Raw genomic sequence first — 27,917 nt, forward strand, 5'->3', positions numbered from 1 at the left:
CAAACATCAGTTGGTTTAATACAATTTTATAAAACTATATTTTAAATTAAATAGTTTTATTTTCTAAATTAAGGTGTAACTTTTATAGAGTATGGAATTGATTTTTGATCTAGGGGAATTCAATTCTTTGTTATAAATGCAAGATTGAGAATTGGCCTAGACAGTTTGAACAACAGGCAATTTATCCAGAGTATTGAACTATGTGATTTGTAGCACTGAAGACACTCAAGGATTTTTAAATCTGCTTACCATGAAAGGTGTTTTCACAAAACAAAGTTAGAAGAATCGATATTTTTGCAGGTGTCAGATAAGAAATAAATATCACTTTTGTCTGTATCTCCAAATTATACTGTTTCTTCATACAACTTCATAAAGGCTTGCAATGTCATCTTCCTATTCATTTTTAATTTTTTTTTTTAGTTTATTTATTTATTTTGAGGGAGAGAGAGAGAGAGTGGGAACAGGGAAGTGTCAGAGAAAGGGAGAGAGATAGAATCCCAGGCAGGCTTGCACTGTCAGCATGGTGTCTGACATGGGGCTCGAACCCAGGAACTGTGAGATCATGACCTGAGCTGAAATCCAGAGTTGAAGGCTTAACTGACTGAGCTACCCAGGTGCCCATATTAGGGAGTTCAGTAGTCACTGAATCCTAAAATTTTAGTGGGGGAAGGGGCTTTCACAATCACTCACATCCTGGAGGACAGTGGCCTCTTAATTAATAATTAGATTTCTGTAGCATCAGAGTTCTGAGAATGTAATTTGTTAATAATCATAAAATAGTGATTCCATTAGATTAGTTTTAAACAGAATTAAGATGTTCCACATCAAACTCACTTGCTTATAAAAAAGGAAATATTTGGTAGGGAGTATATTCTCTCTGAGGACAGAGACCATGTTTTATTACATTTTAGTCTACCATTGTGCTTTTTTTTTTAAGTTCATCTTTATTTATTTTTGAGAGAGAGATAGAGTGAGCAGGGGAGGGGCAGAGAGAAAGGGAGACAGAATCCCAAGCAGGCTCCGCGTGCTCAGCCCAGAGCCCAGTTGTGGGGCTCGAACTCACGAACCGTGAGATCATGACTTGAGCTGAAATCAAGAATCAAGATGCTTAACCAACTGAGCCATTCAGGTGCCCCACTACCATTGTGCTTTGTATGTAGTTTGGTGCTTAATAAATTTTTGTTGCATGCATAAAAAAACAAATTTGTGTCATTGTGGAATCAATCCCTTATGATTTTTTTCACAACTCTGGTCATCTGAAAAATAAATATTCCTTCATATTGATGACTTGTTCAAGCAGTCCAAATGATCTTCTGGACCCTAACTTTAACCTTCCACCTTTTGCAATTCTGCATTATGCACCAGCTGCATAGAGTCTAACTGGATGTGTGGCTGTAAAATAAAATGGGATTCACCAAGTTATAATCTAATAGAAAAGTTCAACATGAAAGGGAATCCCTGACCCTGAAAACATAGTATAACCTAACCAAATAAAAAAGAACCCTTTAGCTCCTATTAGCCTGAAGGATTCTTATAAAAACAGTTGTGCCACTTCAAGATTTTAAGTTACCCTGAATTTCACTTGGTCTGGATGGGGATGTCTATGGCAGGAACGAAAGAGCTTGTTAGAGACTCAAACCTGACTCAGCCAGTGTGGTAGAGATGAAAGTAACGTGTAGAGCATCAAATCGGAAAAATGGCGGTTCCAAATAAAGAAGGATCCTAGCTTTTCCAGGTGTTGTTCGGGTCAGGAAGTTCTCTCCTGGAGATGCCCAAACTGAAGATCATTTGAAGTTCCAGTCATTCTCATTTACTTCCTTATGTACCATCCTAAAGATAATCTCCCTTCACTAAATTGGAGAAGGCTTTAATTGTGTGGAGGTCTCTATTTATGTCAAATTCAACTCCATTCAATATACGTGTATTGAGTGTTCATTCTGTGCTAAACGATATGAGTGAACCACAGTCCCTTCAGTCTAATGGATTGAAATATTCATGAACACAGGTAGGCGAGGTAGACTGTTATCCCTGCACTATTTCTCTCTTGGAAAAGATGAGATTGAATGGTATCTGAAGGATTCCATTCAACAAATTCAACAAATATTACTGAGTACCCAAGTATGTGTTTGGTTATCTTTTTAAAAGTTTATCTTCTATAGCCAGGACACAGGAACTAAACAAAGAGCTATTTAATATGTGGAAAGTGTTGTGAAGAAAAAATAAAGCAGGATAATCGGACCGAGTGGTGGGAAAAGTGGGAGAGCTGTTCTATTAAACAGTGGTCAAAGAAAGCTCTTATAAGGTGGTGTTTGAAGGATAAATAAAACGTCTTCATAGAGTGGCATCCTAGAGAGGAGGGCACTGTAGGCAGAGAGGGTAAGCATAAGCAAAGGCAGGAGTGTGCAAGAAAGTTTCCAGGATGGCTATTGCATGTGGTACTAATGAGGAGGACAAATGATTAGATACATAGGCAAGGGCCAGACTCTTAACATTTAGCCAAGAAGTTTAGGCTATATTCTGTATGGAAGGGGCAGAGGGCACTAATGCTTTTTAGGCAGGAGAGAAAAATATGAAGGAAGGTAAATCCTTGCAACATTCTGTTGGGAAAATAAGCAAGTACACACAATGGAGGCAAGGAGATTCGTTTCCAGACTGTTTTAATTTAGGACTTTACTTAAGATAGCACATTTAATAAAGAGAAATCAGATCTGGTTCAAAGATAGGCGTGAGGCAGAGGACAGGTCCAAGACTCAAAACTGAGAACCCAGGCAGATGGTTTTGAGTATTTGCCAAATAGAAAAACAGGATGTGGTTTGGGGCTGGGGGAAGCTGAGAGTTTTTGAACATACTGAGTATAATGCATCTTGGACTGAGTATGATGCATCCTCAGATGCATACTGAGTATGATGCAACATGGAGATGCCTAGCCAGAGGTTGGAGATGGAGGTCTGGGTCCGAGAAGTGCATCTGGGTTGGGAGATAGACCTTTGTGGTTCATCAGCTCTGGTGTTTAAAGCATGGTGGTGAGTAGGTTTTGCAAAGTGGGACATGCAGAATGGCAAGAAAAGTAGTCATCTCTCAAGGTCCCTCAGAAATACTTCCTTCATTCCTCTAGTGCATTTTAGAATTCCAGTTGCATTGAAATTATACATTGTCAACAAACCTTTATGTCACTTATTTTATTCTACCTTATGGATACCAGTTTTTATTTACTTATCTTCATAATGTTGCATATTCTCAGAAGTCAGAATATATTTCATGTATCTTTGAATCCACTATGTCACTAACCTAAAAACTGGGCCATGGTAAATTCTCAGAAAATTTGTTAAATGATCTTTGACTTCTTGAGTTAGTTCCCAGACTCCTCTTTATTCAGAAGATTCTCATTTCACTTTTGGTAGGTATAATCAGGCTTAATGGGATCTGAAATTTTAATATTTGTATTTCCAGAATAGAAGTACAGGAAAGATGAGCACACATACATTCATGAAGCATTTAAATAATTTTAATGTCATCATACAATTTGTTCTCTCAATCTTTGGTCTTCATGAGGAGAAATAATTTTCTGGGCCCGTAAAAATATTCTGCTTAAAAATACTTTTCATAAGCACATATAAGACACACATAAGGCAATCTGTTCTTTGGTTAGAAGTTGAAGGTCTATTTAGGACATATTTGCATCTCTGCATCTGCCAGCCCTGGATTTGTCAGGTTGCTCTACGAGAGGTTAATCTGTAAATATTCTAGCAACCACAACTGAGCGACTTTGCATACATTTCTGCAATGTTGTGGGCTTCTGTCCTGTTTAGTCTGGGTGACTGTATTCAAGATACTTCAAAGTACTACACAGTGGAAGAATTCTGCATCTGGATGCAGGAGCGTCCTTTTGGGAAGGGGAGATTTAGTGATGATAATACTTCTCTGCTTCCAGCTTGATATCATGAAGGGACAGTGATAATTACACACACACGCACACGCACACACACACACACACACACACACAAAACAACGTCCAGTGCCAAAACAGAAAAGGCGAACAAGAGAATGGGGGGGGGGGGAAAGCCAGGGATTGAAAGGAAAGCATGTGAGGGCATGATGCTAAGTGAAAGAATCCAGACACAGAGAGAGAAATACCATATGAATTCACTTCTATGTGGAATCTAAAAAACAAAACAAACCAGAAACAGACCTATGAATAAAGAGGACAATCTGATAGTTGGCAGAGGAGAGGGGCTGGAGAGATGGGCAAAATAGGGGAAGGGGATAAAGAGGTGCAATCTTAACAGCTAAAAAATGAAGAAAAAAAAGACACAGAGATACAATGTACAAACTATAAGGAATATAGTTAATATGTAACAACTTTGTATGGTGATAGAAAGTAGCTAGATTTATCATGGTGACCACTCCTAATGGATATAAATGTTGAATCACTATGTTGTACACCTGAAATAATAGAATATTGTATGTCAACCACACTTCAAGAAAAGAGGAAAGAAAGAAAAAGAGAGGGAGGGAGGGGGGAAGGAAGGAAGGAAGGAAGAAAGAAAAAGGAAGGAAGGAAGGAAGGACAGGAAAGAAAGAGAAAGACATGACAAGAAGGTGGAAGGCCTTTTGTCCTGATGTGCATTTACACAATTTATGTCACTTTTATTCCCACATGTTGGGTGACATTCATATTTCTTACCCTAGAACAAAAAATAGGAGAAATTCGAATAAAAAAGCAGTGAACTTTTTTTTCTTATCTGTGGTACAATTCTTGCAGTTAAGACGCTGAACTTGCTATACCTTTGCCCCTTATATCACAGTTGTTCAGATCGATAAAAAATTATATTGCTGCTAAAGTATTCTCCATAGAGGTTGCTTCAGAGTCATCCGAAAACCTGTAGCAACAGATTTCATGTTGGATGAACTAACCCAAAAGGAGCCGTTCCATTCCCACCAGTATGATTCACTCAGTTCTACAAGTTTCAGAGCTTTCTCCTGAAGAAAGAAGACGGTTATATTTTTCTTACATGTGCTTATTCACTCAACTGTTCATGTATTGAATCGGTCAAGAAATGTATTACATGCCTACTCCATGGCAGTTACTGGGCTAGATGAAGAGCGTTCTCCTCATAGTGCTCATCGTTGGGGGGAGACGTATCACAGTGTCAGGTTGCCACCCAGAGGAGGTTTGCAGACCCTGGGGACAAGGAACAAGACAGGAGAGACCATTACTTAACACAGACTGTGGCACTGGGGACAGCTTCTAGAAGAGGTGACACTTTCATGATGTCTTTAAGTACTTGCGTGATGAAGTAGGAGCTAACCAGGTTCAGGAAAGAGGTGGGGATGGGGGTTCATTCTAGAAAGAGGGGCTGTCATCTGTAAAGCCATTGGAAGAACACAACTACTGTTGGTCTATTGGATTTATTTTAAGTAATCAGAACCACACCTCTTATTTCTCAGTGAACTGACCCCAGCTATCATCTGGTGATGGCTTTCTTTTATTTACGTAAAATACTCATTTATCCTTTCTTCTTGTTCTGTTTTGTACTCAACTTGTCAGGCCAAATCGAAACACACATGCACACACACACACACGTTTACATATGTATGTATGAATAAATACATATCTCATGTATGTAAATATGCATATCTCTTTTGTATAAACCTTGTTACACAGTAGGAGGACAGAGGGGCTGAACTTAGAAAGTATGAAGTTTTGTTGAGTACTCCAGACTTCTCTTACCTGATTTTTGAGATTTGCTTTTCAGATTTTTATAGATCAATTAAAAAAAATAGGATGTAGAATTCCAAGCTCCTAATCTTACCACACTCCTCGGTCTTCTCCTTTTGATAAAACCCGTATTGTTTTGTATTTTTATTAAGTTGTGGCAACCAACACTGCATACCACACTTGATACTGACATGTTTTCTGTTTTCTTACGTTTCACTTTAATGGCCTCATTTATGACGTTTTGTGGCTTTCCTTGTTTTCATAGGCAGCTCATTAAGCTGGAAATCATAAAGAATACCTGTGATGACTCTGTGGTCCTATTCTTGGGCGACTTAATAACCAGAGTTTAATTTTACGTGTATGGATTGAAGTTTAAAATGCCATCACTTAAAAATTGTTGTTGTTGTTTTGTTTGTTTTAAAGAGCACTTTCATATTGCCCCCCTTTTGCATGTTTTAAAAAGTTTATTTACTTATTTTGAGAGAGTGCATGTGGGGCAGGGTGAGAGAGAGAGAGAGAGAGAGAGAGAGAGAGAGAGAGAGAATATCCCAAGCAGGCTCCAGGCTGTCAGCGCAGAGCCCAACGCGGAACTCAATTTCACGAACTGTGAGATCATGTCCTGAGACAAGATCAACAGTCAGATGCTTAACCAATGAGTCATTCAGACACCCCTCCTTTAGCGTTTTTGAGATAGAATTCACTTTCTTGTCTTTATTTGGGGTACAGGATGCTATTCCCACCCGGAAGTCTTTTAAGCTCTCCAGAAGACTTTAAGTGTTACGGCTAATACTCCAAAAACCAGAACAGTATATTGGTAGGTTCCAGGGATTTTCTGACAATATATTAATTCATCTAATGGTTTTACTTTCAGGTAGATAGAGTGTAAGTACATAAAAAGAGTAGTAACAGAGACTCAAGAAAGTAAAATGCAGCATGCTTGTGTTTTAGGAGTAAGCATTGATACTGGGTAAGAATTTTTAATCTCATACTCAAGATTTCAAATATATTCTTAAGTAGTTTTCAGTTCCTGATTAATTTTGAATATTAGAATATAATGATTTGATTTTTGAACATGATTTATGTGTTTTTAGAGGCTGAACAGAGTTTCTCTTTTGCATTTTAATCATTACCTGGAAAATGTGAGTACAAACAAAACAAGAAATGCTTTAGCACCTTATTTTCAGTCACATATTTAATATTATAATAAAGGCATTCTCTTTTTAAACTGAATCTTTCAATTTTTTTTTACTTTCAAACTTTTTATGAAAGATCTAATGGAGAATATGAAATTATGCTGCTTTTTTCTACATCATCTCAAATACTCAGAAAGTTGAAAACATCACCCAATACTTTGGAGGCAAGGCCAAATCTCACATTTTTTATCTAGATTAATGAATGGTAAAATGATACTTGGCAGAAATTTTTATCCTTATTCTTAAAAAAATAAAAACAAGTGGATCAAAACTAATGAAAAACAGACGTCACAGCTTTTCTCTCTATTAGCTGCATTTAAATTGTTTTTAATGAGAATCTTTGATGGCAACCTTTAATTGTTTTGACATTTCTGCCTTTTGGGCAGTATTAGCACAGGGAAAAATAAAAAGCAGTAATTGCTAGAACTAAGGAAATAATTTTGCTAATAGGATACAAAATTCAATTGTAAATACTTTATGATTTTAAATGTGTTTTTTTTTTTTTTTTAATGCCTGGCCTCATTTTTAAGTCTCACTTTTGTGGCATCAATTGGATTTAAATATCCACTATTTTATGGGCAAAGCAACAATGGTAAATATTCTTTAAAGAAGGGTAAAGGGTAAGTCCATTTGTGAGGTAAATAGGAATTTGATAACGTATTCCTTTAAATTATCTTTTTCACTTTACAAATGAGTTACTACTTGTTTATATTTTTTCTAGCCTTTTCTTCCTTTTTCACTTCCAATTGATTCATTTTATCCTCTGCACCATAAATTTACCCAGTTATAATAATATTTAGAATTACTGATAACAACGAGCTCTAAATGCAAGGACAAGTAGATGGAGAGAAAATTCTAAAACATTTTAAATGAAATCATTACTGACATTAATTTTCACTGTCTACCATAGTATATGGCTAACATCTATGAAAAGAAGCTTCACTTTTTCTTCTCTACACAATGAATAAAATTTTTCAGAAAAAAAAAGTGTTTGCTTGATTCATGTCAAACTACTCGAGGAATTGAATCATAAGAAAAGATCTCAGTGGAACAAACCAATAAGCAAAGTTCATGGAAGATGGCACAGAATATACTGGGAAAAGAGCTTACCTGGGAAAATGCACATGTGAAACCCCCTTGCAGGAGGCTAAGGTTTCTAATACGCGACGGTGATCAAGAGAACCAGCTGTTTGCTGACCACATTGTACAACTTAGAAAGTAGCTGTCAAATGCCTGTATGTGACATTTGCTGAGAGACCAGGTGTTTTTCTGGTAGATAAAATGTGTTCCTCAGCTTGATACCTATGTTTTATTGGTGCCTGCGGAGAGCAGCAATTTTAGTAACTAACGGGAAGTCGATTTGTTTTTCATTTCTCTGATTCACGTACGTACGTTAAAGCTTCAGAGTTATGCCAAAAAGTCCCAACCTTAGTACATTTCTTAATTCCGGCCATGTTTGCCTTTAGGTAAAATATTAGGTAAATTATTTTCTGGATACAGTAATAATAATTGTTCTACTAAAGGATGTTTCAAAATACATGTGAGTGGAATACAGCTTTACTTTTTCACTAGCTCATTCTGAATATTCACATGGTTAAGCCTTTTCAAGCCAATGATGATTAATGTTTGTAATGAAGCAATAAATAAAATTATTAAATTTACCATCAGTTTTTATTTGTGGTGACTCTTGTGCCAGTTTTCAAATATTAATCTTGTATTAAATTTGAATACGTTCAGTATCATGTGTAGCTGCTAGAAACTGATTCAAGAAAGCTGTGGCACTGTGATGTAACAGTCCCTACTTTTGCCCCAACTGTAATATAAGGCAAGTCTGTGAGCCTTAGATCCAACTCATGAGGTGAGGACTGATTTGTTGGAATTCTAGAATTCATCATTAAAGAATTGTTCAGCTCTAATACTGTGCTAGCACAATCCCTAGTGTAGCACTGTAACGAGGCTCCAGCTAGAACATGACTTTGCTTCTTCTAAGTATCCTATTAATATTCAATCATATAATGGAATAGCCATCCTTATGTTAGTCTGTTTGAAGAGCACAGCTACCTTTGATTTTTCTGTATACACCATTTGAGAATTTCCGTTTTCATTCTGGAAATATGCCTGCAAATGTAATGTTAATTTATGCCACCACTGGAAAAAAAATTTTTATTGCATGTAATTCTGTGACGTCGTAAGTTTTCTTTAGAAAGTCAAGAATGGTCTGTAAGAATGGATTCTACAAGTGAACTGATGTGGATATTATTAATGGGGGAACCAAATAAATATTGAAGTAAATACAGTTGGATGAAAACCAAATACGTACTTTATGGAATATAAAAGACTTTAAACAGGAACTTTTTGAGATGGATAGTGTGAAGGCAGAGAATCTTTTAACACATTGTTTATTGATGTTAACCTCATGTTTTCTCTCTTTTAGGGTGTGGTTAGACCCACTGGGGGATATGCTGTGATGCTAAACTGGACAATGTCTTCTATATATGGACTTAAACCTGGAGAGGTAATCATGGTTTTAAATTCATGTTACAGGAATATTTCTCTGATGAACGTATATGTATTTTATTACCTTCTTATTTTTTAGGTGTGGTGGGCAGCCTCTGACTTAGGCTGGGTTGTTGGACATTCCTATATCTGTTATGGACCTCTTCTACATGGGAACACAACAGTTTTATATGAGGTAATAAGATGAAATTAATACCATCTAAACAATTTTTTTAACTGAAGGTTTTAAAGAAGTGGTTTGTAAGTGGGAACTGAAAAATTTGGATTTGGGGCATGACACTTTTTTATATCTTCTTCCAGTTAAAAATAGGATATCAAAAGAGAATGGAATATAGACAATAATAGCCAGCTGTTAAAATTGTGCTGAACAAAACCAGCAAAAATTATATTATGAAAAACATATACTCATCAGCTTGATGTCTATCCCTAACAGATTTCTAGAAAGTATTATACAAAGGCATTGCAATAAAATAAATGTTTTTTTAAAAATAAGGATTCTCTTTGAAGTAAACAAATTAAGCCTCAACACTGAATCCCTATTATGAATTATGGTGTTAGTAACATACATGTAACAGAGTTGAAGGTGCCATTGTAAGTATTTATATTTAGAAATATAAGCTGCCTTTAGAACTGAAGAACATACAATTCTTGTGCATTTACCATTGGCCTTTTATTACTTCTTGAGTTTATTTGAAACATGATTTTAATACTATGAAAGGGGCTTGGGTTTTTTTTTTTTTCTGGAATGATGTACTCAAGAGCAATGTAGATGCTTTATAAATATTTTTGTGTAAAGGAGTGAATGTAATAGCTACATTCTTAAACCTTTTATCTGAATTCTGGTTTCCTTCATACCAAGTGTAAATATCTTCAATTCTTTCTGATAACAAAACAAAGCTTTTTAGACCTTTGCCCACTTCTAGCTATCCCATCTTTATTTTCTTCGCCACTGAACTCCTTGAAAAAAAATACCCAGTTCACACTGTGTGAATTTCATATTCTTCTAGTTCCTCTTTATCCCACTGTGGTCCAATTTTTATCCACATGACTTCATAGAAGCTGCTGCAGCAGAGGTCAACAGTGACTTCTTAAGTGACCAAGTCAAAAGGTCTTCAATCTGATTTAATTTTCACTCTTTTAGTGCATCAACCATGCTATTTGCTGCAAGTAATTATTTCTCCTCTTGAGCTCCCTGCCCTTTTGCTATTTGTTCAGGCTGTTTCTTTTGCCTGGCATGACTTTTCCTGTGTCTTTCCTTCCCTTCCAACCTTGAAGACTCTGCTTAGACGTTATCATCTCTCCAAAGTTTCCATCTTATATTCTTTGGTTTTGTTTAGGGCCCTTTCCATGGTTCCATTGCCCCCTGAGCACATGTCTATCACTGAGCACTGAGCTGAGCACACTGGTTTGCTTTGTCTGTTTATATCCAGTAGAGTGTGAGATCTTCAAAAACCAGTCTCCCAGCACAGTGTATAGCACACACTAAATACTCAATAAATGCTCATGGAACTAAATTGAGCTCCACTCCTTTGTTCTCCTCCTACCTCTCAAGACAGCTTGTCCTCCTTTTCCTCTCTTGGTTTCCCTTACTTTGGTCCTAAACACTGGAGGTTAGAAGGGTCTTATTCCTAACCTTCTTTTCTCATCATATATATATGTTTTGTAATCTCCATGCAGTTGGATTTGAGTAGTACAAATTAAACCAAGGCTTCTGTCTACTCCTGTTTATATCAGATCTTCCTGCTGAGCACCAACTTGTTGTTAGACCATCTTTGGATGGTCCATACACATCTTATGCTCAAGATGACAACCTGAACTCACCATCTCCATTCTTCCCTGCAAAACACATTTCTTCCCATGTACTCTACAATGTTAATTTGACCTGCATTTACTCAGTTATCCAAACTAAGAATCAAGGAGTGATTCTAATTTCATTATCCTTACATATCACACCCTATTAGTCATTACATTTTGTTGAGTTTATATTTTAGTACCTATCAAGAGTATCCTCTTTTCCATGCATCCTGCCGTATATTCAAAGCTGATATTCAGCTGCTATGCATATGTATGTTGTTGACTGGTGTGTGTTCTGTGTTTGACTTCTGATTTGACTCGTGCCTATGCTTTGCAGTTGTAGATTTCAGATTATCCTCAGATAATCAGTCTAGAGTGCATTCTAACGGGTGCTCTTGCCTTTAAAGTTCCTTTCAGTCTACCTCTCCCCTAACTCCAGTTTCTGAGCTCTCCCTACTTATGTAATTATCTGTCTAAAATGCAAAAGCCAACATAGAACTTTGTTGCTTAAAATCCTTCAAAGGGTTAAGTTCTACTTCTGCAAAGATGAAGATGACATACTTTTCTCTATTCCTGTCTCTAAATAGGACTAAAAATCATAAGAATTATGTCTAGCGAAAACATTACAAGACTAAAAGTTGGAGAGAAGAAGGGAAACTTGCTTTTAAGGACCTTGGGACCCAAGGAACAACATGGTGATAAGACCCTGGGTTTTATTTTTCCCTCATATATCCTATATTCACTGCTGAAAAAGCTGGTAACCCAGAAACATCAATAACAACAACAACAACAACAAAACACACACACACACACACACACACACCCCTAAAAAATGTAAAGAAACATGATCTCTTAAGCCAAAGGAATAGGAAAAAGAAAGCCTAAGTAAAACGTAAAACTTTTAGATGGTTCTCCTCTAGGCAAACACCATAGAAAAATTCATGCTCTCTCTCCCCACCCCCAACAACAAAAGCTGAGCTTAGTCTTCCATATTTGTCAAGGTGTAAGGTAAGGAGGAAGTGTAATCCTCCATCTTCCCACAGGGGTATCAGAGAAGTTTGAACTAGGGAGCCAAGACTTTTATCCCTGCCAGGTGGTAATGAGGACCCCTCAAACTTGTAGTGACAGTGGAGACCATAGGAGTCTGGACTTATACCCCCTCCTGTCAGTAATGAGGTACCCCTCTTCCCATTAAGGTGGTATCAGGGAGCAGTTACTCTTACCTCACCCAGCCTGGGGGTTATCAGTGGAAGCCTACTGTTAGAAGTAGAACCCACCCAGAACAATGAGAAGCATCCTCCCACTTGGGTATCAGTGAAGGCCAAATGAGGAATCTGGATTTTTATCTCTACCTCTCCATTCCTTAATGGAGTGGAACCAAAGTAAAGCCATCTATAACAGAAGATGTAAATATGAGCCAGTCTTATAATATAATACACAAAATATCTAAGATTTGATGAAAAAAAAGTCACTCCTCATACCAGAAACTAGAACGAACTCAAGCTACTTGAGAAAAAACAATTTATAGAGACCAATTGAGATGTTAGAATTATCTGACAAAGGTTTTAAAGGAGCCATGATGAAAGTACTTCCACAGGGATTATGAGCATTCTTGAAACAAATGGCAAAATAGAAAGTCACACTAAATGTGTCGAAGTTATAAAGGACAACTGTATGGAAATCTTAGAACTGAAAATGACAATAACCTAAATAAAAACTCATTGTGTGTGTGTGTGTTGGGAGGGGGTGTGGTGGTGAAATAAGTGAAAGGGATTAAGAAGTACAATCTTGCAGCTATCAAATAAGTCACAGAGATGAAAAATACAGCATAAGGAATACAGTCAATAATATTATAATAATGCTGTATGGTGACAGTGACAGATGGTGACTACACTTCTCATGGTGAGGATCATGTAATGTATATAAACTTATCAAATCACTTTGTTGTATGCCTGAAACTAATATAACATTGTATGTCAACTGTAACTCAAGAATAAATTTAAAAAAACAAAACAAAACACCTCAGTGGATGGGCTCAATGCCAGAATGGAGGGAGGGGGAAGAAGAATCATTAAACTGGAAGAAGGAACAATAGAAGTTACCCAATGAAAACAAGAGAAGGAAAAGAGACTGGAAAGAAAAATTAGCAGAGCTCCAGGGACATGTGGAATGATGACACAAGATCTAGCTTTTTTGATATTCGTGTCATGAAAGGAGAGGAGAAAGGGGGTCAGGCTGAAAAAATAATGAAAATTCACACCTTCTTAAATTTAGCCAAAACTATACATCTATAGATTCAAGAAACAGAGTAAACCTCCAGACCCCAGATTAGTCTACAGAAACACACACACACACACACACACACACACACACACACACACACACACAAATCATAAATTTCTGAACACTAAAGACAAAAAGTAATCTTGAGACCAATGGGAAAGAAAGAATACCTTATCTATGAGGGAAAGCCATTTGAATGACAGGATTTTTCTTTGGAGGCCAGAGGAAAGTGACACATTTTTCAAGTTTGGAAAGTAAGGAATTGTCAATCCAGAATCCTATATCCATCAAAAGATACTTTGGAAATAAAGAAGAAAGAAAGATATTCTCAGGATGAAGAAAAACTTATAAGAATTTGTCACCACAGGCCTCCCTCAAAGGAATGGCCAATGGCCAGTACTTAATGGTAAAAGATTTAATACTCCTCCTATGTCTAGACCAAGGCTAGGATGCTCACTCTCACCCTCTATTTCAACATAGTTCTGGAAACAAAAACAAAAACATTTCAGAAAGGACGAAATACAATTGTCTCTATTTGAGTCTGCACGATTATCTATGTAGAAAATTATAGAACATATAAAAACATAATAAGTGAATTCAGTCCGGTCTTAGTATACAAGATAAACACAAATATCAACTGTATTTCTGTATACTAGCAATGAACGTTTGTGGTTATGAAAAGGCAACAGGAGGAATCCATATGGAGATGGAACTGTTCTACATCTCACTTATATCAATATCCTGATTGTGATATTAAACTACAGTTTTGCAAACTGTTAGCACTGGGTAAATCTGAGTAAAATGTACATGGCATATTTGCAGGTGAATCTACAGTTAGCTCATATAAAAAGTTTAATTCAAAAATTAAAAAAAAAATTAAAAATCTTCAAAGAACTCCTGTCTGTTAAAAAACATAATTCAAGCTTATTTGCCTGATACAAATGATTGATAGTCATCTGCCCTTTGCTATGTTTAAATCTTATTTCTGACTCAGCTTCCCATTTAATAATCCTGTTTTACAGGCACTTACGTGAACAGAACTGCCAGTATTAGCTTGTTCCTGACAGTAAAATTCCACTTGTTCTGATCATGTAATAGAGTGGTCCTTTTTCTTAAGAGATCAAGTTAAATATCATCTCCTATCTGATATTTCCTTTGCTTTTCTCAGGCTGATTGAGGTGTTCTTTGTGCTTCTGTGGTATCTAGATACCTCTGACCTTGTAGATTCAGTGCTGTGATGCTGTAAACTTTAAGGGCAGGGGATGTTTGTCATTTCTGTACCCTCCCCATGCCTGACACAGTGCCTTCCAGGTGGTAGGTAAAATTTGTTGTGTAAATGAACCATTTCTAAGGGGATTAACTGACAATGCAAGTGTGCAAAATGCAGGGAAAAAACTCACTCCATTAATTAAACAAAGCTAAAATAAACTGGAAATGAGTTCTGATTTGTCACCAGTCCAGCAAGTGAAAAAATATTGATTAACCTCCCCCAAATTATCATCCTATTTGTGCCCCAATGTTAAGTGGATTACCAAATTAATATTATTTTTTGTCTGGTTAGTATTTTTTATTTAAGAAGCCAAAATATACCATTAAAAAGTTAAAAATACATTCTTTTTATGGTGAATAGAATACTTCTTGTACTTCTCATAGGATTATCTCTTCTAAAGAGAAATAAAATCATATACATCTCAGTATGTTCAAAGTTTTATTTTCATTTTAAATGAGTTATAGAATTTCAAAGCTATAACATAGTTATTGAATTGGTGAGTGTGACAATATGTTTCCATATTGATGAATTTTGAGTTAATAAAAATTGATGTTCTGCAGTACTGGTTCATTATGTGCCCAAGTCATCTATGGTTCATAAAACATACCTCTTCCTGAATGCAAATGGTTCGTGATATTTAATGAATGAATAATGAATAAATTTTTTTCTCAGCAAAGATCACTTTTTTATATTCTGGAACTTAATACACATCTATAATTATATCGGCCGAAAAAACTTAAAAATGGATATAACTAAGTTGGATCATCAGTTTAATTTCTAGATATGTTAAGAGTCACCCACCTGAAATGATCTGTGTTTCGACATGAACACACACAGCGGATATTTAAATACAATTTTCTTTTCTGCCATAGTGTACATATAGCTGTGCATCTGTAGAGTGAAAACATATTGGAAATTCTAACTGTGGGTTTGCCTTTAACTTCCTGATAATTAAACCAAATGAAAAAAAAATATATGTTTGTTTATTTTTGAGAGAGAGACAGTGCGAACCAGGAAGGGGCAGAGAGAAAGAGAGAGGGAGAGACAGAATCCGAAACAGGCTCCAGGCTCTGAGCTGTCAGCACAGAGCCTGACATGGGACTTGAACTTATGAACCATGAGATCATTACCTGAGCCAAAGTCAGACGCCTAACTGACTGAGCCACCAACCGCCTCGATAATTACCAAATTTTTAACACATTACTATTTCTTTCGTTAAAACAAACAAACAGTCCCACAGAAATCCTTGATTCCCTTATCCCCTTGCATTTAGAACACTGTCTTCATCTTTGAAGACTTGCCTGCACCCAGTAGTTGGAAGTTACTCTGTAGTTCTCACGTTGGCATCTGTCACCATCATTCCATAATAACAGTTTTTGATAATTTCCCAAGTTCTCTCTGTTTTTCCTTTTTTTTCCAATATATGAAAATTATTGTCAAATTGGTTTCCATACACCACCCAGTGCTCATCCCAAAAGGTGCCCTCCTCAATACCCATCACCCACCCTCCCCTCCCTCCCAGCCCCCATCAGCCTTCAGTTTGTTCTCAGTTTTTGAGTCTCTTATGCTTTGGCTCTCTCTCCCACTCTAACCTCTTTTTTTTTTTTCTTCCTTCCCCTCCCCCATGGGTTTCTGTTAAGTTTCTCAGGATCCATATAAGAGTGAAAACATATGGTCTGTCTTTCTCTGTATGGCTTATTTCGCTTAGCATCACACTCTCCAGTTCCATCCACGTTGCTACAAAAGGCCATATTTCATTCTTTCTCATTGCCACGTAGTACTCCATTGTGTATATAAACCACAATTTCTTTATCCATTCATCAGTCGATGGACATTTAGGCTCTTTCCATAATTTGGCTATTGTTGAGAGTGCTGCTATAAACATTGGGGTACAAGTGCCCCTATGCATCAGTACTCCTGTATCCCTTGGGTAAATTCCTAGCAGTGCTACTGCTGGGTCATAGGGTCGGTCTATTTTTAATTTTTTGAGGAACATCCACACTGTTTTCCAGAGTGGCTGCACCATTTTGCATTCCCACCAACGCTGCAAGAGGGTTCCCGTTTCTCTACATCCTCTCCAGCATCTATAGAGACTATAGATTTGTTCATTTTGGCCACTCTGACTGGCATGAGGTGATATCTGAGTGTGGTTTTGATTTGTATTTCTCTGATGAGGAGCGACGTTGAGCATCTTTTCATGTGCCTGTTGGCCATCCGGATGTCTTCTTTAGAGAAGTGTCTATTCATGTTTTCTGCCCATTTCTTCACTGGGTTATTTGTTTTTCAGGTGTGGAGTTTGGTGAGCTCTTTATAGATTTTGGATACTAGCCCTTTGTCCGATATGTCATTTGCAAATATCTTTTCCCATTCCGTTGGTTGCCTTTTAGTTTTGTTGGTTGTTTCCTTTGCTCTGCAGAAGCTTTTTATCTTCATAAGGTCCCAGTAGTTCATTTTTGCTTTTAATTCCCTTGCCTTTGGGGATGTGTCAAGTAAGAAATTGTTACGGCTGAGGTCAGAGAGGTCTTTTTCTGCTTTCTCCTCTAGGGTTTTGATGGTTTCCTGTCTCACATTCAGGTCCTTTATCCATTTTGAGTTTATTTTTGTGAATGGTGTAATAAAGTGGTCTAGTTTCATTCTTCTGCATGTTTCTGTCCAGTTCTCCCAGCACCATTTGTTAAAGAGACTGTCTTTTTTCCATTGGATGTTCTTTCCTGCTTTGTCAAAGATGAGTTGGCCATACGTTTGTGGGTCTAGTTCTGGGGTTTCTATTCTATTCCATTGGTCTATGTGTCTGTTTTTGTGCCAATACCATGCTGTCTTGATGATTACAGCTTTGTAGCAGAGGCTAAAGTCTGGGATTGTGATGCCTCCTGCTTTGGTCTTCTTAAAATTACTTTGGCTATTCAGGGCCTTTTGTGGTTCCATATGAATTTAGGATTGGTTGCTCTAGTTTTTTTTTTTTTTTTATTTTTTTATTTTTTTATTTTTATTTTTTAATATATGAAATTTACTGTCAAATTGGTTTCCATACAACACCCAGTGCTCATCCCAAAAGGTGCCCTCCTCAATACCCATCACCCACCCTGCCCTCCCTCCCACCCTGCCCTCCCTCCCACCCCCCATCAACCCTCAGTTTGTTCTCAGTTTTTAACAGTCTCTTATGCTTTGGCTCTCTCCCACTCTAACCTCTTTTTTTTTTCTTCTTTCCTTCCCCTCCCCCATGGGTTTCTGTTATGTTTCTCAGGATCCACATAAGAGTGAAACCATATGGTATCTGTCTTTCTCTGTATGGCTTATTTCACTTAGCATCACACTCTCCAGTTCCATCCATGTTGCTACAAAAGGCCATATTTCATTTTTTCTCATTGCCACGTAGTATTCCATTGTGTATATAAACCACAATTTCTTTATCCATTCATCAGTTGATGGACATTTAGGCTCTTTCCATAATTTGGCTATTGTTGAGAGTGCCGCTATAAACATTGGGGTACAGGTGCCCCTATGCATCAGTACTCCTGTATCCCTTGGATAAATTCCTAGCAGTGCTATTGCTGGGTCATAGGGTAGGTCTATTTTTAATTTTCTGAGGAACCTCCACACTGCTTTCCAGAGCGGCTGCACCAATTTGCATTCCCACCAACAGTGCAAGAGGGTTCCTGTTTCTCCACATCCTCTCCAGCATCTATAGTCTCCTGATTTCTTCATTTTGGCCACTCTGACTGGCGTGAGGTGATATCTGAGTGTGGTTTTGATTTGTATTTCCCTGATAAGGAGCGACGTTGAACATCTTTTCATGTGCCTGTTGGCCATCCGGATGTCTTCTTTAGAGACGTGTCTATTCATGTTTTCTGCCCATTTCTTCACTGGGTTATTTGTTTTTCGGGTGTGGAGTTTGATGAGCTCTTTATAGATTTTGGATACTAGCCCTTTGTCCGATGTGTCATTTGCAAATATCTTTTCCCATTCCGTTGGTTGCCTTTTAGTTTTGTTGGTTGTTTCCTTTGCTGTGCAGAAGCTTTTTATCTTCATAAGGTCCCAGTAATTCACTTTTGCTTTTAATTCCCTTGCCTTTGGGGATGTGCCGAGTAAGAGATTGCTACGGCTGAGGTCACAGAGGTCTTTTCCTGCTTTCTCCTCTAAGGTTTTGATGGTTTCCTGTCTCACATTCAGGTCCTTTATCCATTTTGAGTTTATTTTTGTGAATGGTGTAATAAAGTGGTCTAGTTTCATTCTTCTGCATGTTTCTGTCCAGTTCTCCCAGCACCATTTGTTAAAGAGACTGTCTTTTTTCCATTGGATGTTCTTTCCTGCTTTGTCAAAGATGAGTTGGCCATACGTTTGTGGGTCTAGTTCTGGGGTTTCTATTCTATTCCATTGGTCTATGTGTCTGTTTTTATGCCAATACCATGCTGACTTGATGATGACAGCTTTGTAGTAGAGGCTAAAGTCTGGGATTGTGATGCCTCCTGCTTTGGTCTTCTTCTTCAAAATTACTTTGGCTATTCGGGGCCTTTTGTGGTTCCATATGAATTTTAGGATTGCTTGTTCTAGTTTCGAGAAGAATGCTGGTGCAATTTTGATTGGGATTGCATTGAATGTGTAGATAGCTTTGGGTAGTATTGACATTTTGACAATATTTATTCTTCCAATCCATGAGCAGGGAATGTCTTTCCATTTCTTTATATCTTCTTCAATTACCTGCATAAGCTTTCTATAGTTTTCAGCATACAGATCTTTTACATCTTTGGTTAGATTTATTCCTAGGTATTTTATGCTTCTTGGTGCAATTGTGAATGGGATCAGTTTCTTCATTTGTCTTTCTGTTGCTTCATTGTTAGTGTATAAGAATGCAACTGATTTCTGCACATTGATTTTGTATCCTGCAACTTTGCTGAATTCATGTATCAGTTCTAGCAGACTTTTGGTGGAGTCTATCGGATTTTCCATGTATAATATCATGTCATCTGCAAAAAGCGAAAGCTTGACTTCGTCTTTGCCAATTTTGATGCCTTTGATTTCCTTTTGTTGTCTGATTGCTGATGCTAGAACTTCCAGCACTATATTAAACAACAGCGGTGAGAGTGGGCATCCCTGTCGTGTTCCTGATCTCAGGGAAAAAGCTCTCAGTTTTTCCCCGTTGAGGATGATGTTAGCTGTGGGCTTTTCATAAATGGCCTTTATGATCTTTAAGTATGTTCCTTCTATCCCGACTTTCTCAAGGGTTTTTATTAAGAAAGGGTGCTGGATTTTGTCAAAGGCCTTTTCTGCATCGATTGACAGGATCATATGGTTCTTCTCTTTTTTTTTTGTTAATGTGATGTATCACGTTGATCTATTTGCGAATGTTGAACCAGCCCTGCATCCCAGGAATGAATCCCACTTGATCATGGTGAATAATTCTTTTTATATGCTGTTGAATTCGATTTGCTAGTATCTTATTAAGAATTTTTGCATCCATATTCATCAGGGATATTGGCCTGTAGTTCTCTTTTTTTACTGGGTCTCTGTCTGGTTTAGGAATCAAAGTAATACTGGCTTCATAGAATGAGTCTGGAAGTTTTCCTTCCCTTTCTATTTCTTGGAATAGCTTGAGAAGGATAGGTATTATCTCTGCTTTAAATGTCTGGTAGAACTCCCCTGGGAAGCCATCTGGTCCTGGACTCTTATTTGTTGGGAGATTTTTGATAACCGATTCAATTTCTTCGCTGGTTATGGGTCTGTTCAAGCTTTCTATTTCCTCCTGATTGAGTTTTGGAAGAGTGTGGGTGTTTAGGAATTTGTCCATTTCTTCCAGGTTGTCCAATTTGTTGGCATATAATTTTTCATAGTATTCCCTGATAATTGTTTGTATCTCTGAGGGATTGGTTGTAATCATTCCATTTTCATTCATGATTTTATCTATTTGGGTCATCTCCCTTTTCTTTTTGAGAAGCCTGGCTAGAGGTTTGTCAATTTTGTTTATTTTTTCAAAAAACCAACTCTTGGTTTCGTTGATCTGCTCTACAGTTTTTTTAGATTCTATATTGTTTATTTCTGCTCTGATCTTTATTATTTCTCTTCTTCTGCTGGGTTTAGGCTGCCTTTGCTGTTCTGCTTCTATTTCCTTTAGGTGTGCTGTTAGATTTTGTATTTGGGATTTTTCTTGTTTCTTGAGATAGGCCTGGATTGCAATGTATTTTCCTCTCAGGACTGCCTTCGCTGCATCCCAAAGCGTTTGGATTGTTGTATTTTCATTTTCGTTTGTTTCCATGTATATTTTAATTTCTTCTCTAATTGCCTGGTTGACCCACTCATTCGTTAGTAGGGTGTTCTTTAACCTCCATGCTTTTGGAGGTTTTCCAGACTTTTTCCTGTGGTTGATTTCAAGCTTCATAGCATTGTGGTCTGAAAGTATGCATGGTATAATTTCAATTCTTGTAAACTTATGAAGGGCTGTTTTGTGACCCAGTATATGACCTATCTTGGAGAATGTTCCATGTGCACTCGAGAAGAAAGTATATTCTGTTGCTTTGGGATGCAGAGTTCTAAATATATCTGTCAAGTCCATCTGATCCAATGTATCATTCAGGGCCCTTGTTTCTTTATTGACTATGTGTCTAGATGATCTATCCATTTCTGTAAGTGGGGTGTTAAAGTCCCCTGCAATGACCACATTCTTATCAATAAGGTTGCTTATGTTTATGAGTAATTGTTTTATATATCTGGGGGCTCGGGTATTTGGCGCATAGACATTTATAATAGTTAGCTCTTCCTGGTGGATAGACCCTGTGATTATTATATAATGCCCTTCTTCATCTCTTGTTACAGCCTTTAATTTAAAGTCTAGTTTGTCTGATATAAGTATGGCTACTCCAGCTTTCTTTTGGCTTCCAGGAGCATGATAAATAGTTCTCCATCCCCTCACTCTCAATCTAAAGGTGTCCTCAGATCTAAAATGAGTCTCTTGTAGACAGCAAATAGATGGGTCTTGTTTTTTTATCCATTCTGATACCCTATGTCTTTTAGTTGGCTCATTTAATCCATTTACATTCAGTGTTATTATAGAAAGATATGGGTTTAGAGTCATTGTGATGTCTGTATGTTTTATGCTTGTAGTGATGTCTCTGGTACTTTGTCTCACAGGATCCCCCTTAGGATCTCTTGTAGGGCTGGTTTCGTGGTGACAAATTCCTTCAGTTTTTGTTTGTTTGGGAAGACCTTTATCTCTCCTTCTATTCTAAATGACAGACTTGATGGATAAAGGATTCTCGGCTGCATATTTTTTCTGTTTAGCACACTGTAGATATCGTGCCAAGCCTTTCTGGCCTGCCAAGTTTCAAAGGAGAGATCAGTCACGAGTCTTACAGGTTTCCCTTTATAAGTGAGGGCACGTTTATCCCTTGCTGCTTTCAGAATTTTCTCTTTATCCTTGTATTTTGCCAGTTTCACTATGATATGTCGTGCAGAAGATCGATTCAAGTTACGTCTGAAGGGAGTTCTCTGTGCCTCTTGGATTTCAATGCCTTTTTCCTTCCCCAGTTCAGGGAAGTTCTCAGCTATAATTTGTTCAAGTACCCCTTCAGCACCTTTCCCTCTCTCTTCCTCCTCTGGGATACCAATTATGCGTATATTATTTTTTTTTAGTGTATCACTTAGTTCTCTAATTTTCCCCTCATACTCCTGGATTTTTTTATCTCTCTTTCTTTCAGCTTCCTCTTTCTCCATAACTTTATCTTCTAGTTCACCTATTCTCTCCTCTGCCTCTTCAAGCCGAGCCATCGTGGATTCCGTTTTGTTTTGCATTTCGTTTAAAGCGTTTTTCAACTCCTCGTGACTGTTCCTTAGTCCCTCGATCGTTGTGGCAAGAGATTCTCTGCTGTCCTGTATACTGTTTTCAAGCCCAGCGATTAATTTTATGACTATTATTCTAAATTCACTTTCTGTTATATTATTTAAATCCTTTTTGATCAGTTCATTAGCTGTTGTTATTTCCTGGAGATTCTTCTGAGGGGAATTCTTCCGTTTGGTCATTTTGGAGAGTCCCTTGCGTGGTGAGGACCTGCAGTGCACTTCCCCTGTGCTGTGGTGTATAACTGGAGTTAGTGGGCGGGGCCGCAGTCCGACCCGATGTCTGCCCCCAGCCCACTGCTGGGGCCACAGTCAGACTGGTGTGTGCCTTCTCTTCCCCTCTCCTAGGGGCGGGATTCACTGTGGGGTGGCGTGTCCCGTCTGGGCTACTTGCACACTGCCAGGCCTGTGTTGCTGGGGATCTGGCGTATTAGCTGGGGTGGGTAGGCAAGGTGCACGGGGGGTGGAGGGGCAGGCTTAGCTCGCTTCTCCTTAGGTGATCCACTCCAGGAGGAGCCCTGTGGCAGCGGGAGGGAGTCAGATCCGCTGCCGGAAGTTTGGCTCCGCAGAAGCACAGAGTTGGGTGTTTGCGCGGAGCGAGCAAGTTCCCTGGCAGGAACTGGTTCCCTTTGGGATTTTGGCTGGGGGATGGGCGGGGGAGATGGCGCTGGCGCCTTTGTTCCCCGCCAAGCTGAGCTCTGCCGTCCGGGGGCTCAGCAGCTCTCCCTCCCTTTGTCCTCCAGCCTTCCCACTTTCCGAGCAAAGCTGTTAACTTATGACCTCCCAGACGCTAAGTCGCGCTTGCTGTCGGAACACAGTCTGTCCGGCCCCTCGGCTTTTGCCAGCCAGACTCGGGGGCTCTGCTTGGCCGGCGAGCCGCCCCTCCGCCCCGGCTCCCTCCCGCCAGTCCGTGGAGCGCGCACCGCCTCGCCGCCCTTCCTACCCTCTTCCGTGGGCCTCTAGTCTGCGCTTGACTCCGGAGACTCCCTTCTGCTAATCCTCTGGCGGTTTTCTGGGTTCTTTAGGCAGGTGTAGGTGGAATCTAAGTGATCGGCAGGACGCGTTGTGAGCCCCGCGTCCTCCTACGCCGCCATCTTCCGGAACCTCTATGTGTCCCTTTGTCGGTTGCTCTAGTTTTGAGAAGAATGCTGGTGCAATTTTGATTGGGATTGCATTGAATGTGTAGATAGCTTTTGGTAGTATTGACATTTTGACAATATTTATTCTTCCAATCCATGAGCACGGAATGTTTTTCCATTTCTTTATATCTTCTTCAATTTCCTTCATAAGCTTTCTATAGTTTTCAGCATACAGATCTTTTACATCTTTGGTTAGATTTATCCCTAGGTATTTTATGCTTCTTGGTGCAATTGTGAATGGGATCAGTTTCTTTATTTGTCTTTCTGTTGCTTCATTATTAGCGTATAAGAATGCAACTGTTTTCTGTACATTGATTTTGTATCCTGCAGCTTTGTTAAATTCATGGATCAGTTCTAGCAGACTTTTGTTGGAGTCTATCGGATTTTCCATGTATAATATCATGTCATCTGCAAGAAGTGAAAGCTTAACTTCATCTTTGCTAATTTTGATGCCTTGATTTCCTTTTGTTGTCTGATTGCTGATGCTAGAACTTCCAACACTATGTTAAACAACAGCAGTGAGAGTGGACATCCCTGTCGTGTTCCTGATTTCAGGGAAAAAGCTCTCAGTTTTTCCCCATTGAGGATGATGTTAGCTGTGGGCTTTTCATAAATGGCTTTTATGATCTTTAAGTATGTTCCTTCTATCCCGACTTTCTTGAGGGTTTTTATTAAGAAAGTTGCTGAATTTTGTCAAATGCCTTTTCTGCATCGATTGGCAGGATCATATGGTTCTTATCTTTTCTTTTATTAATGTGATGTATCACGTTGATTGATTTGCGAATGTTGAACCAGCCCTGCATCCCAGGAATGAATCCCACTTGATCATGGTGAATAATTCTTTTTATATGCTGTTGAATTCGATTTGCTAGTATCTTATTAAAAATTTTTGCATCCATATTCATCAGGGATATTGGCCTATAGTTCTCTTTTTTTACTGGGTCTCTGTCTGGTTTAGGAATCAAAGTAATACTGGCTTCATAGAATGAGTCTGGAAGTTTTCCTTCTCTTTCTATTTTTTGGAATAGCTTGAGAAGGATAGGTATTATCTGTGCTTTAAACATCTGGTAGAAGTTCCCTGGGAAGCCATCTGGTCCTGGACTCTTATTTATTGGGAGATTTTTGACAACTGATTCAATTTCTTCGCTGGCTATGGGTCTGTTCAAGCTTTCTATTTCCTCCTGTTTGAGTTTTGGAAGAGTGTGGGTGTTTAGGAATTTGTCCATTTCTTCCAGGTTGTCCAGTTTGTTGGCATATAATTTTTCATAGTATTCCCTGATAATTGCTTGTATTTCCGAGGGATTGGTTGTAATAATTCCATTTTCATTCATGATTTTATCTATTTGGGTCATCTCCCTTTTCTTTTTGAGAAGCCTGGCTAGAGGTTTCTCAATTGTGTTTATTTTTTCAAAAAAAACAACTCTTGGTTTCATTGATCTGCTCTACAGTTTTTTTTTTTTAGATTCTATATTGTTTATTTCTGCTCTGATCTTTATTATTTCTCTTCTTCTTCTGGGTTTAGGCTGCCTTTGCTGTTCTGCTTCTATTTCCTTTAGGTGTGCTGTTAGATTTTGTATTTGGGATTTTTCTTGTTTCTTGAGATAAGCCTGGATTGCAATGTATTTTCCTCTCAGGACTGCCTTTGCTGCACCCCAAAGCGTTTGGATTGTTGTATTTTCATTTTCGTTTGTTTCCATATATTTCTTAATTTCTTCTCTAATTGCCTGGTTGACCCATTCATTCTTTAGGAGGGTGTTCTTTAACCTCCATGCTTTTGGAGGTTTTTCCAGACTTTTTCCTGTGGTGGATTTCAAGCTTCATAGCATTGTGGTCTGAAAGTATGCATGGTATGATCTCAATTCTTGTATACTTATGAAGGGCTGTTTTATGACCCAGTATATGATCTATCTTGGAGAATGTTCCATGTGCACTCGAGAAGAAAGTATATTCTGTTGCTTTGGGATGCAGAGTTCTAAATATATCTGTCAAGTCCATCTGATCCTATGTATCTTTCAGGGCCCTTGTTTCTTTATTGACCGTGTGTCTAGATGATCTATCCATTTCTGTAAGTGGAGTGTTAAAGTCCCCTGCAATTACCACATTCTTATCAATAGGTTGCTTATGTTTGTGAGTAGTTGTTTTATATATTTGGGGGCTCCCATATTCGGTGCATAGACATTTATAATTGTTAGCTCTTCCTGATGGATAGACCCTGTGATTATTATATAATGTCCTTCTTCATCTCTTGTTACGGCCTTTAATTTAAAGTCTAGTTTGTCTGATATAAGTATGGCTACTCCAGCTTTCTTTTGACTTCCAGTGGCATGATAAATAGTTCTCATCCCCTCACTCTCAATCTGAAGGTGTCCTCAGGTCTAAAATGAGTCTCTTGTAGACAGCAAATAGATGGGTCTTGTTTTTTATCCATTCTGATACCCTATGTCTTTTGGTTGGCGCATTTAATCCATTTACATTCAGTGTTATTATAGAAAGATATAGGTTTAGAGTCATTGTGATGTCCGTAGGTTTCATGCTTGTAGCGATGTCTCTGGTACTTTGTCTCACAGGATCCCCCTTAGGATCTCTTGTAGGGCTGGTTTAGTGGTGACCCATTCCCTCAGTTTTTGTTTTTTTGGGAAGACCTTTATCTCTCCTTCTATTCTAAATGACAGACTTGATGCATAAAGGATTCTCGGCTGCATATTTTTTCTGTTCATCACATTGAAGATCTCCTGCCATTCCTTTCTGGCTTGCTAAGTTTCAGTAGAGAGATCGGTCATGAGTCTTATAAGTCTCCCTTTATATGTTAGAGCACGTTTATCCCTCGCTGCTTTCAGAATTTTCTCTTTATCCTTGTATTTTGCGAGTTTCACTATGATATGTCGTGCAGAAGATCGATTCAAGTTACGTCTGAAGGGAGTTCTCTGTGCCTCTTGGATTTCAATGCCTTTTTCCTTCCCCAGATCCGGGAAGTTCTCAGCTATTATTTCTTCAAGTACACCTTCAGCACCTTTCCCTCTCTCTTCCTCCTCTGGAATACCAATTATGTGTATATTATTTCTCTTTAGTGCATCACTTAGTTCTCTAATTTTCCCCTCATACTCCTGGATTTTTTTATCTTTTTCTCAGCTTCTTCTTTTTCCATAATTTTATCTTCTAGTTCACCTATTCTCTCCTCTGCCTCTTCAATCCAAGCCATGGTTGTCTCCATTTTATTTTGCAGCTCATTAATAGCATTTTTTAGCTCCTCCTGGCTGTTCCTTAGTCCCTTGATCTCTGTAGCAATAGATTCTCTGCTGTCCTGTATACTGTTTTCAAGCCCAGCAATTCATTTTATGACTATTATTCTAAATTCACTTTCTGTTATATTGTTTAAATCGTTTTTGATCAGTTCGTTAGCTGTTGTTATTTCCTGGAGATTCATTTGAGGGGACTTCTTCCATTTGTCATTTTGGATAGTCACTGGAGTTTTGCGGAACTATGGGGCACTTCCCGTGTGCTGTCTTGAATAACTCGCGCTGGTGGATGGGGCCGCAGTCAGACCTGATGTCTACCCCCAGCGCACCTCTGGGGCCACAGTCAGACTGGCGTGTGCCTTCTCTTACCCTCTCCTAGGGGCGGGGTTCACTGTGGGGTGACGTGGCCTGTCTGGGCTACTTGCACACTGCCAGACTTGTGGTGCTGGGGATCTGGCGTATTAGCTGGGGTGGATCGGCAAGGTGCACAGGGGCAGGAGGGGCAGGCTCAGCTCACTTTTCCTTTGGAGATCCGCTTCACTGGGAGGGAGTCAGACCCGCCCCCCGCCGGAGGGATGGATCTGCAGAAGTACAGCGTTGGATGTTTGCGTGGTGCAAGCAAGTTCCCCGGCAGGAATTGGTTCCCTTTGGGATTTTGGCAGGGGGATGGGCGAGGGAGATGGTGCTGGCAAGCGCCTCTGTTCCCCGCCAAGCTGCACTCTGTCGTCCGGAGCTCAACAACTCTCCCTCCCGTTGTCCTACAGCCCTCCCACTCTCTGAGCAGAGCTGTTAGCGTATAACCTTCCAGATATTAAGTCCGCTTGTTGTCAGAACACACTCCGTCCGTCCCCTACGCTTTTGGCGGCCAGACTCGGGGGCTCTGCTTTGCCAGTGGGCTGTCCCTCCGCCCCGGCTCCCTCCCGCCAGTCCGTGTAGCGT

General features: G+C 38.8%; 1 protein-coding gene across 1 annotated transcript in view; it reads left to right on the plus strand.

The window, feature by feature from the left end:
- ACSS3 (acyl-CoA synthetase short chain family member 3) overlaps nt 1-27,917 on the plus strand; it is a 163,348-nt gene that overhangs the window by 56,860 nt on the left and 78,571 nt on the right. Inside the window, exons 6-7 of the mRNA XM_049626009.1 lie at nt 9,347-9,427; nt 9,509-9,604. Coding sequence (XP_049481966.1) covers nt 9,347-9,427; nt 9,509-9,604 — 177 coding nt within the window. The remainder of the gene's footprint in view (nt 1-9,346; nt 9,428-9,508; nt 9,605-27,917) is intronic.

Source organism: Panthera uncia, chromosome B4, assembly GCF_023721935.1.
Source record: "Panthera uncia isolate 11264 chromosome B4, Puncia_PCG_1.0, whole genome shotgun sequence".
Taxonomy (NCBI): Eukaryota; Metazoa; Chordata; class Mammalia; order Carnivora; family Felidae; genus Panthera; species Panthera uncia.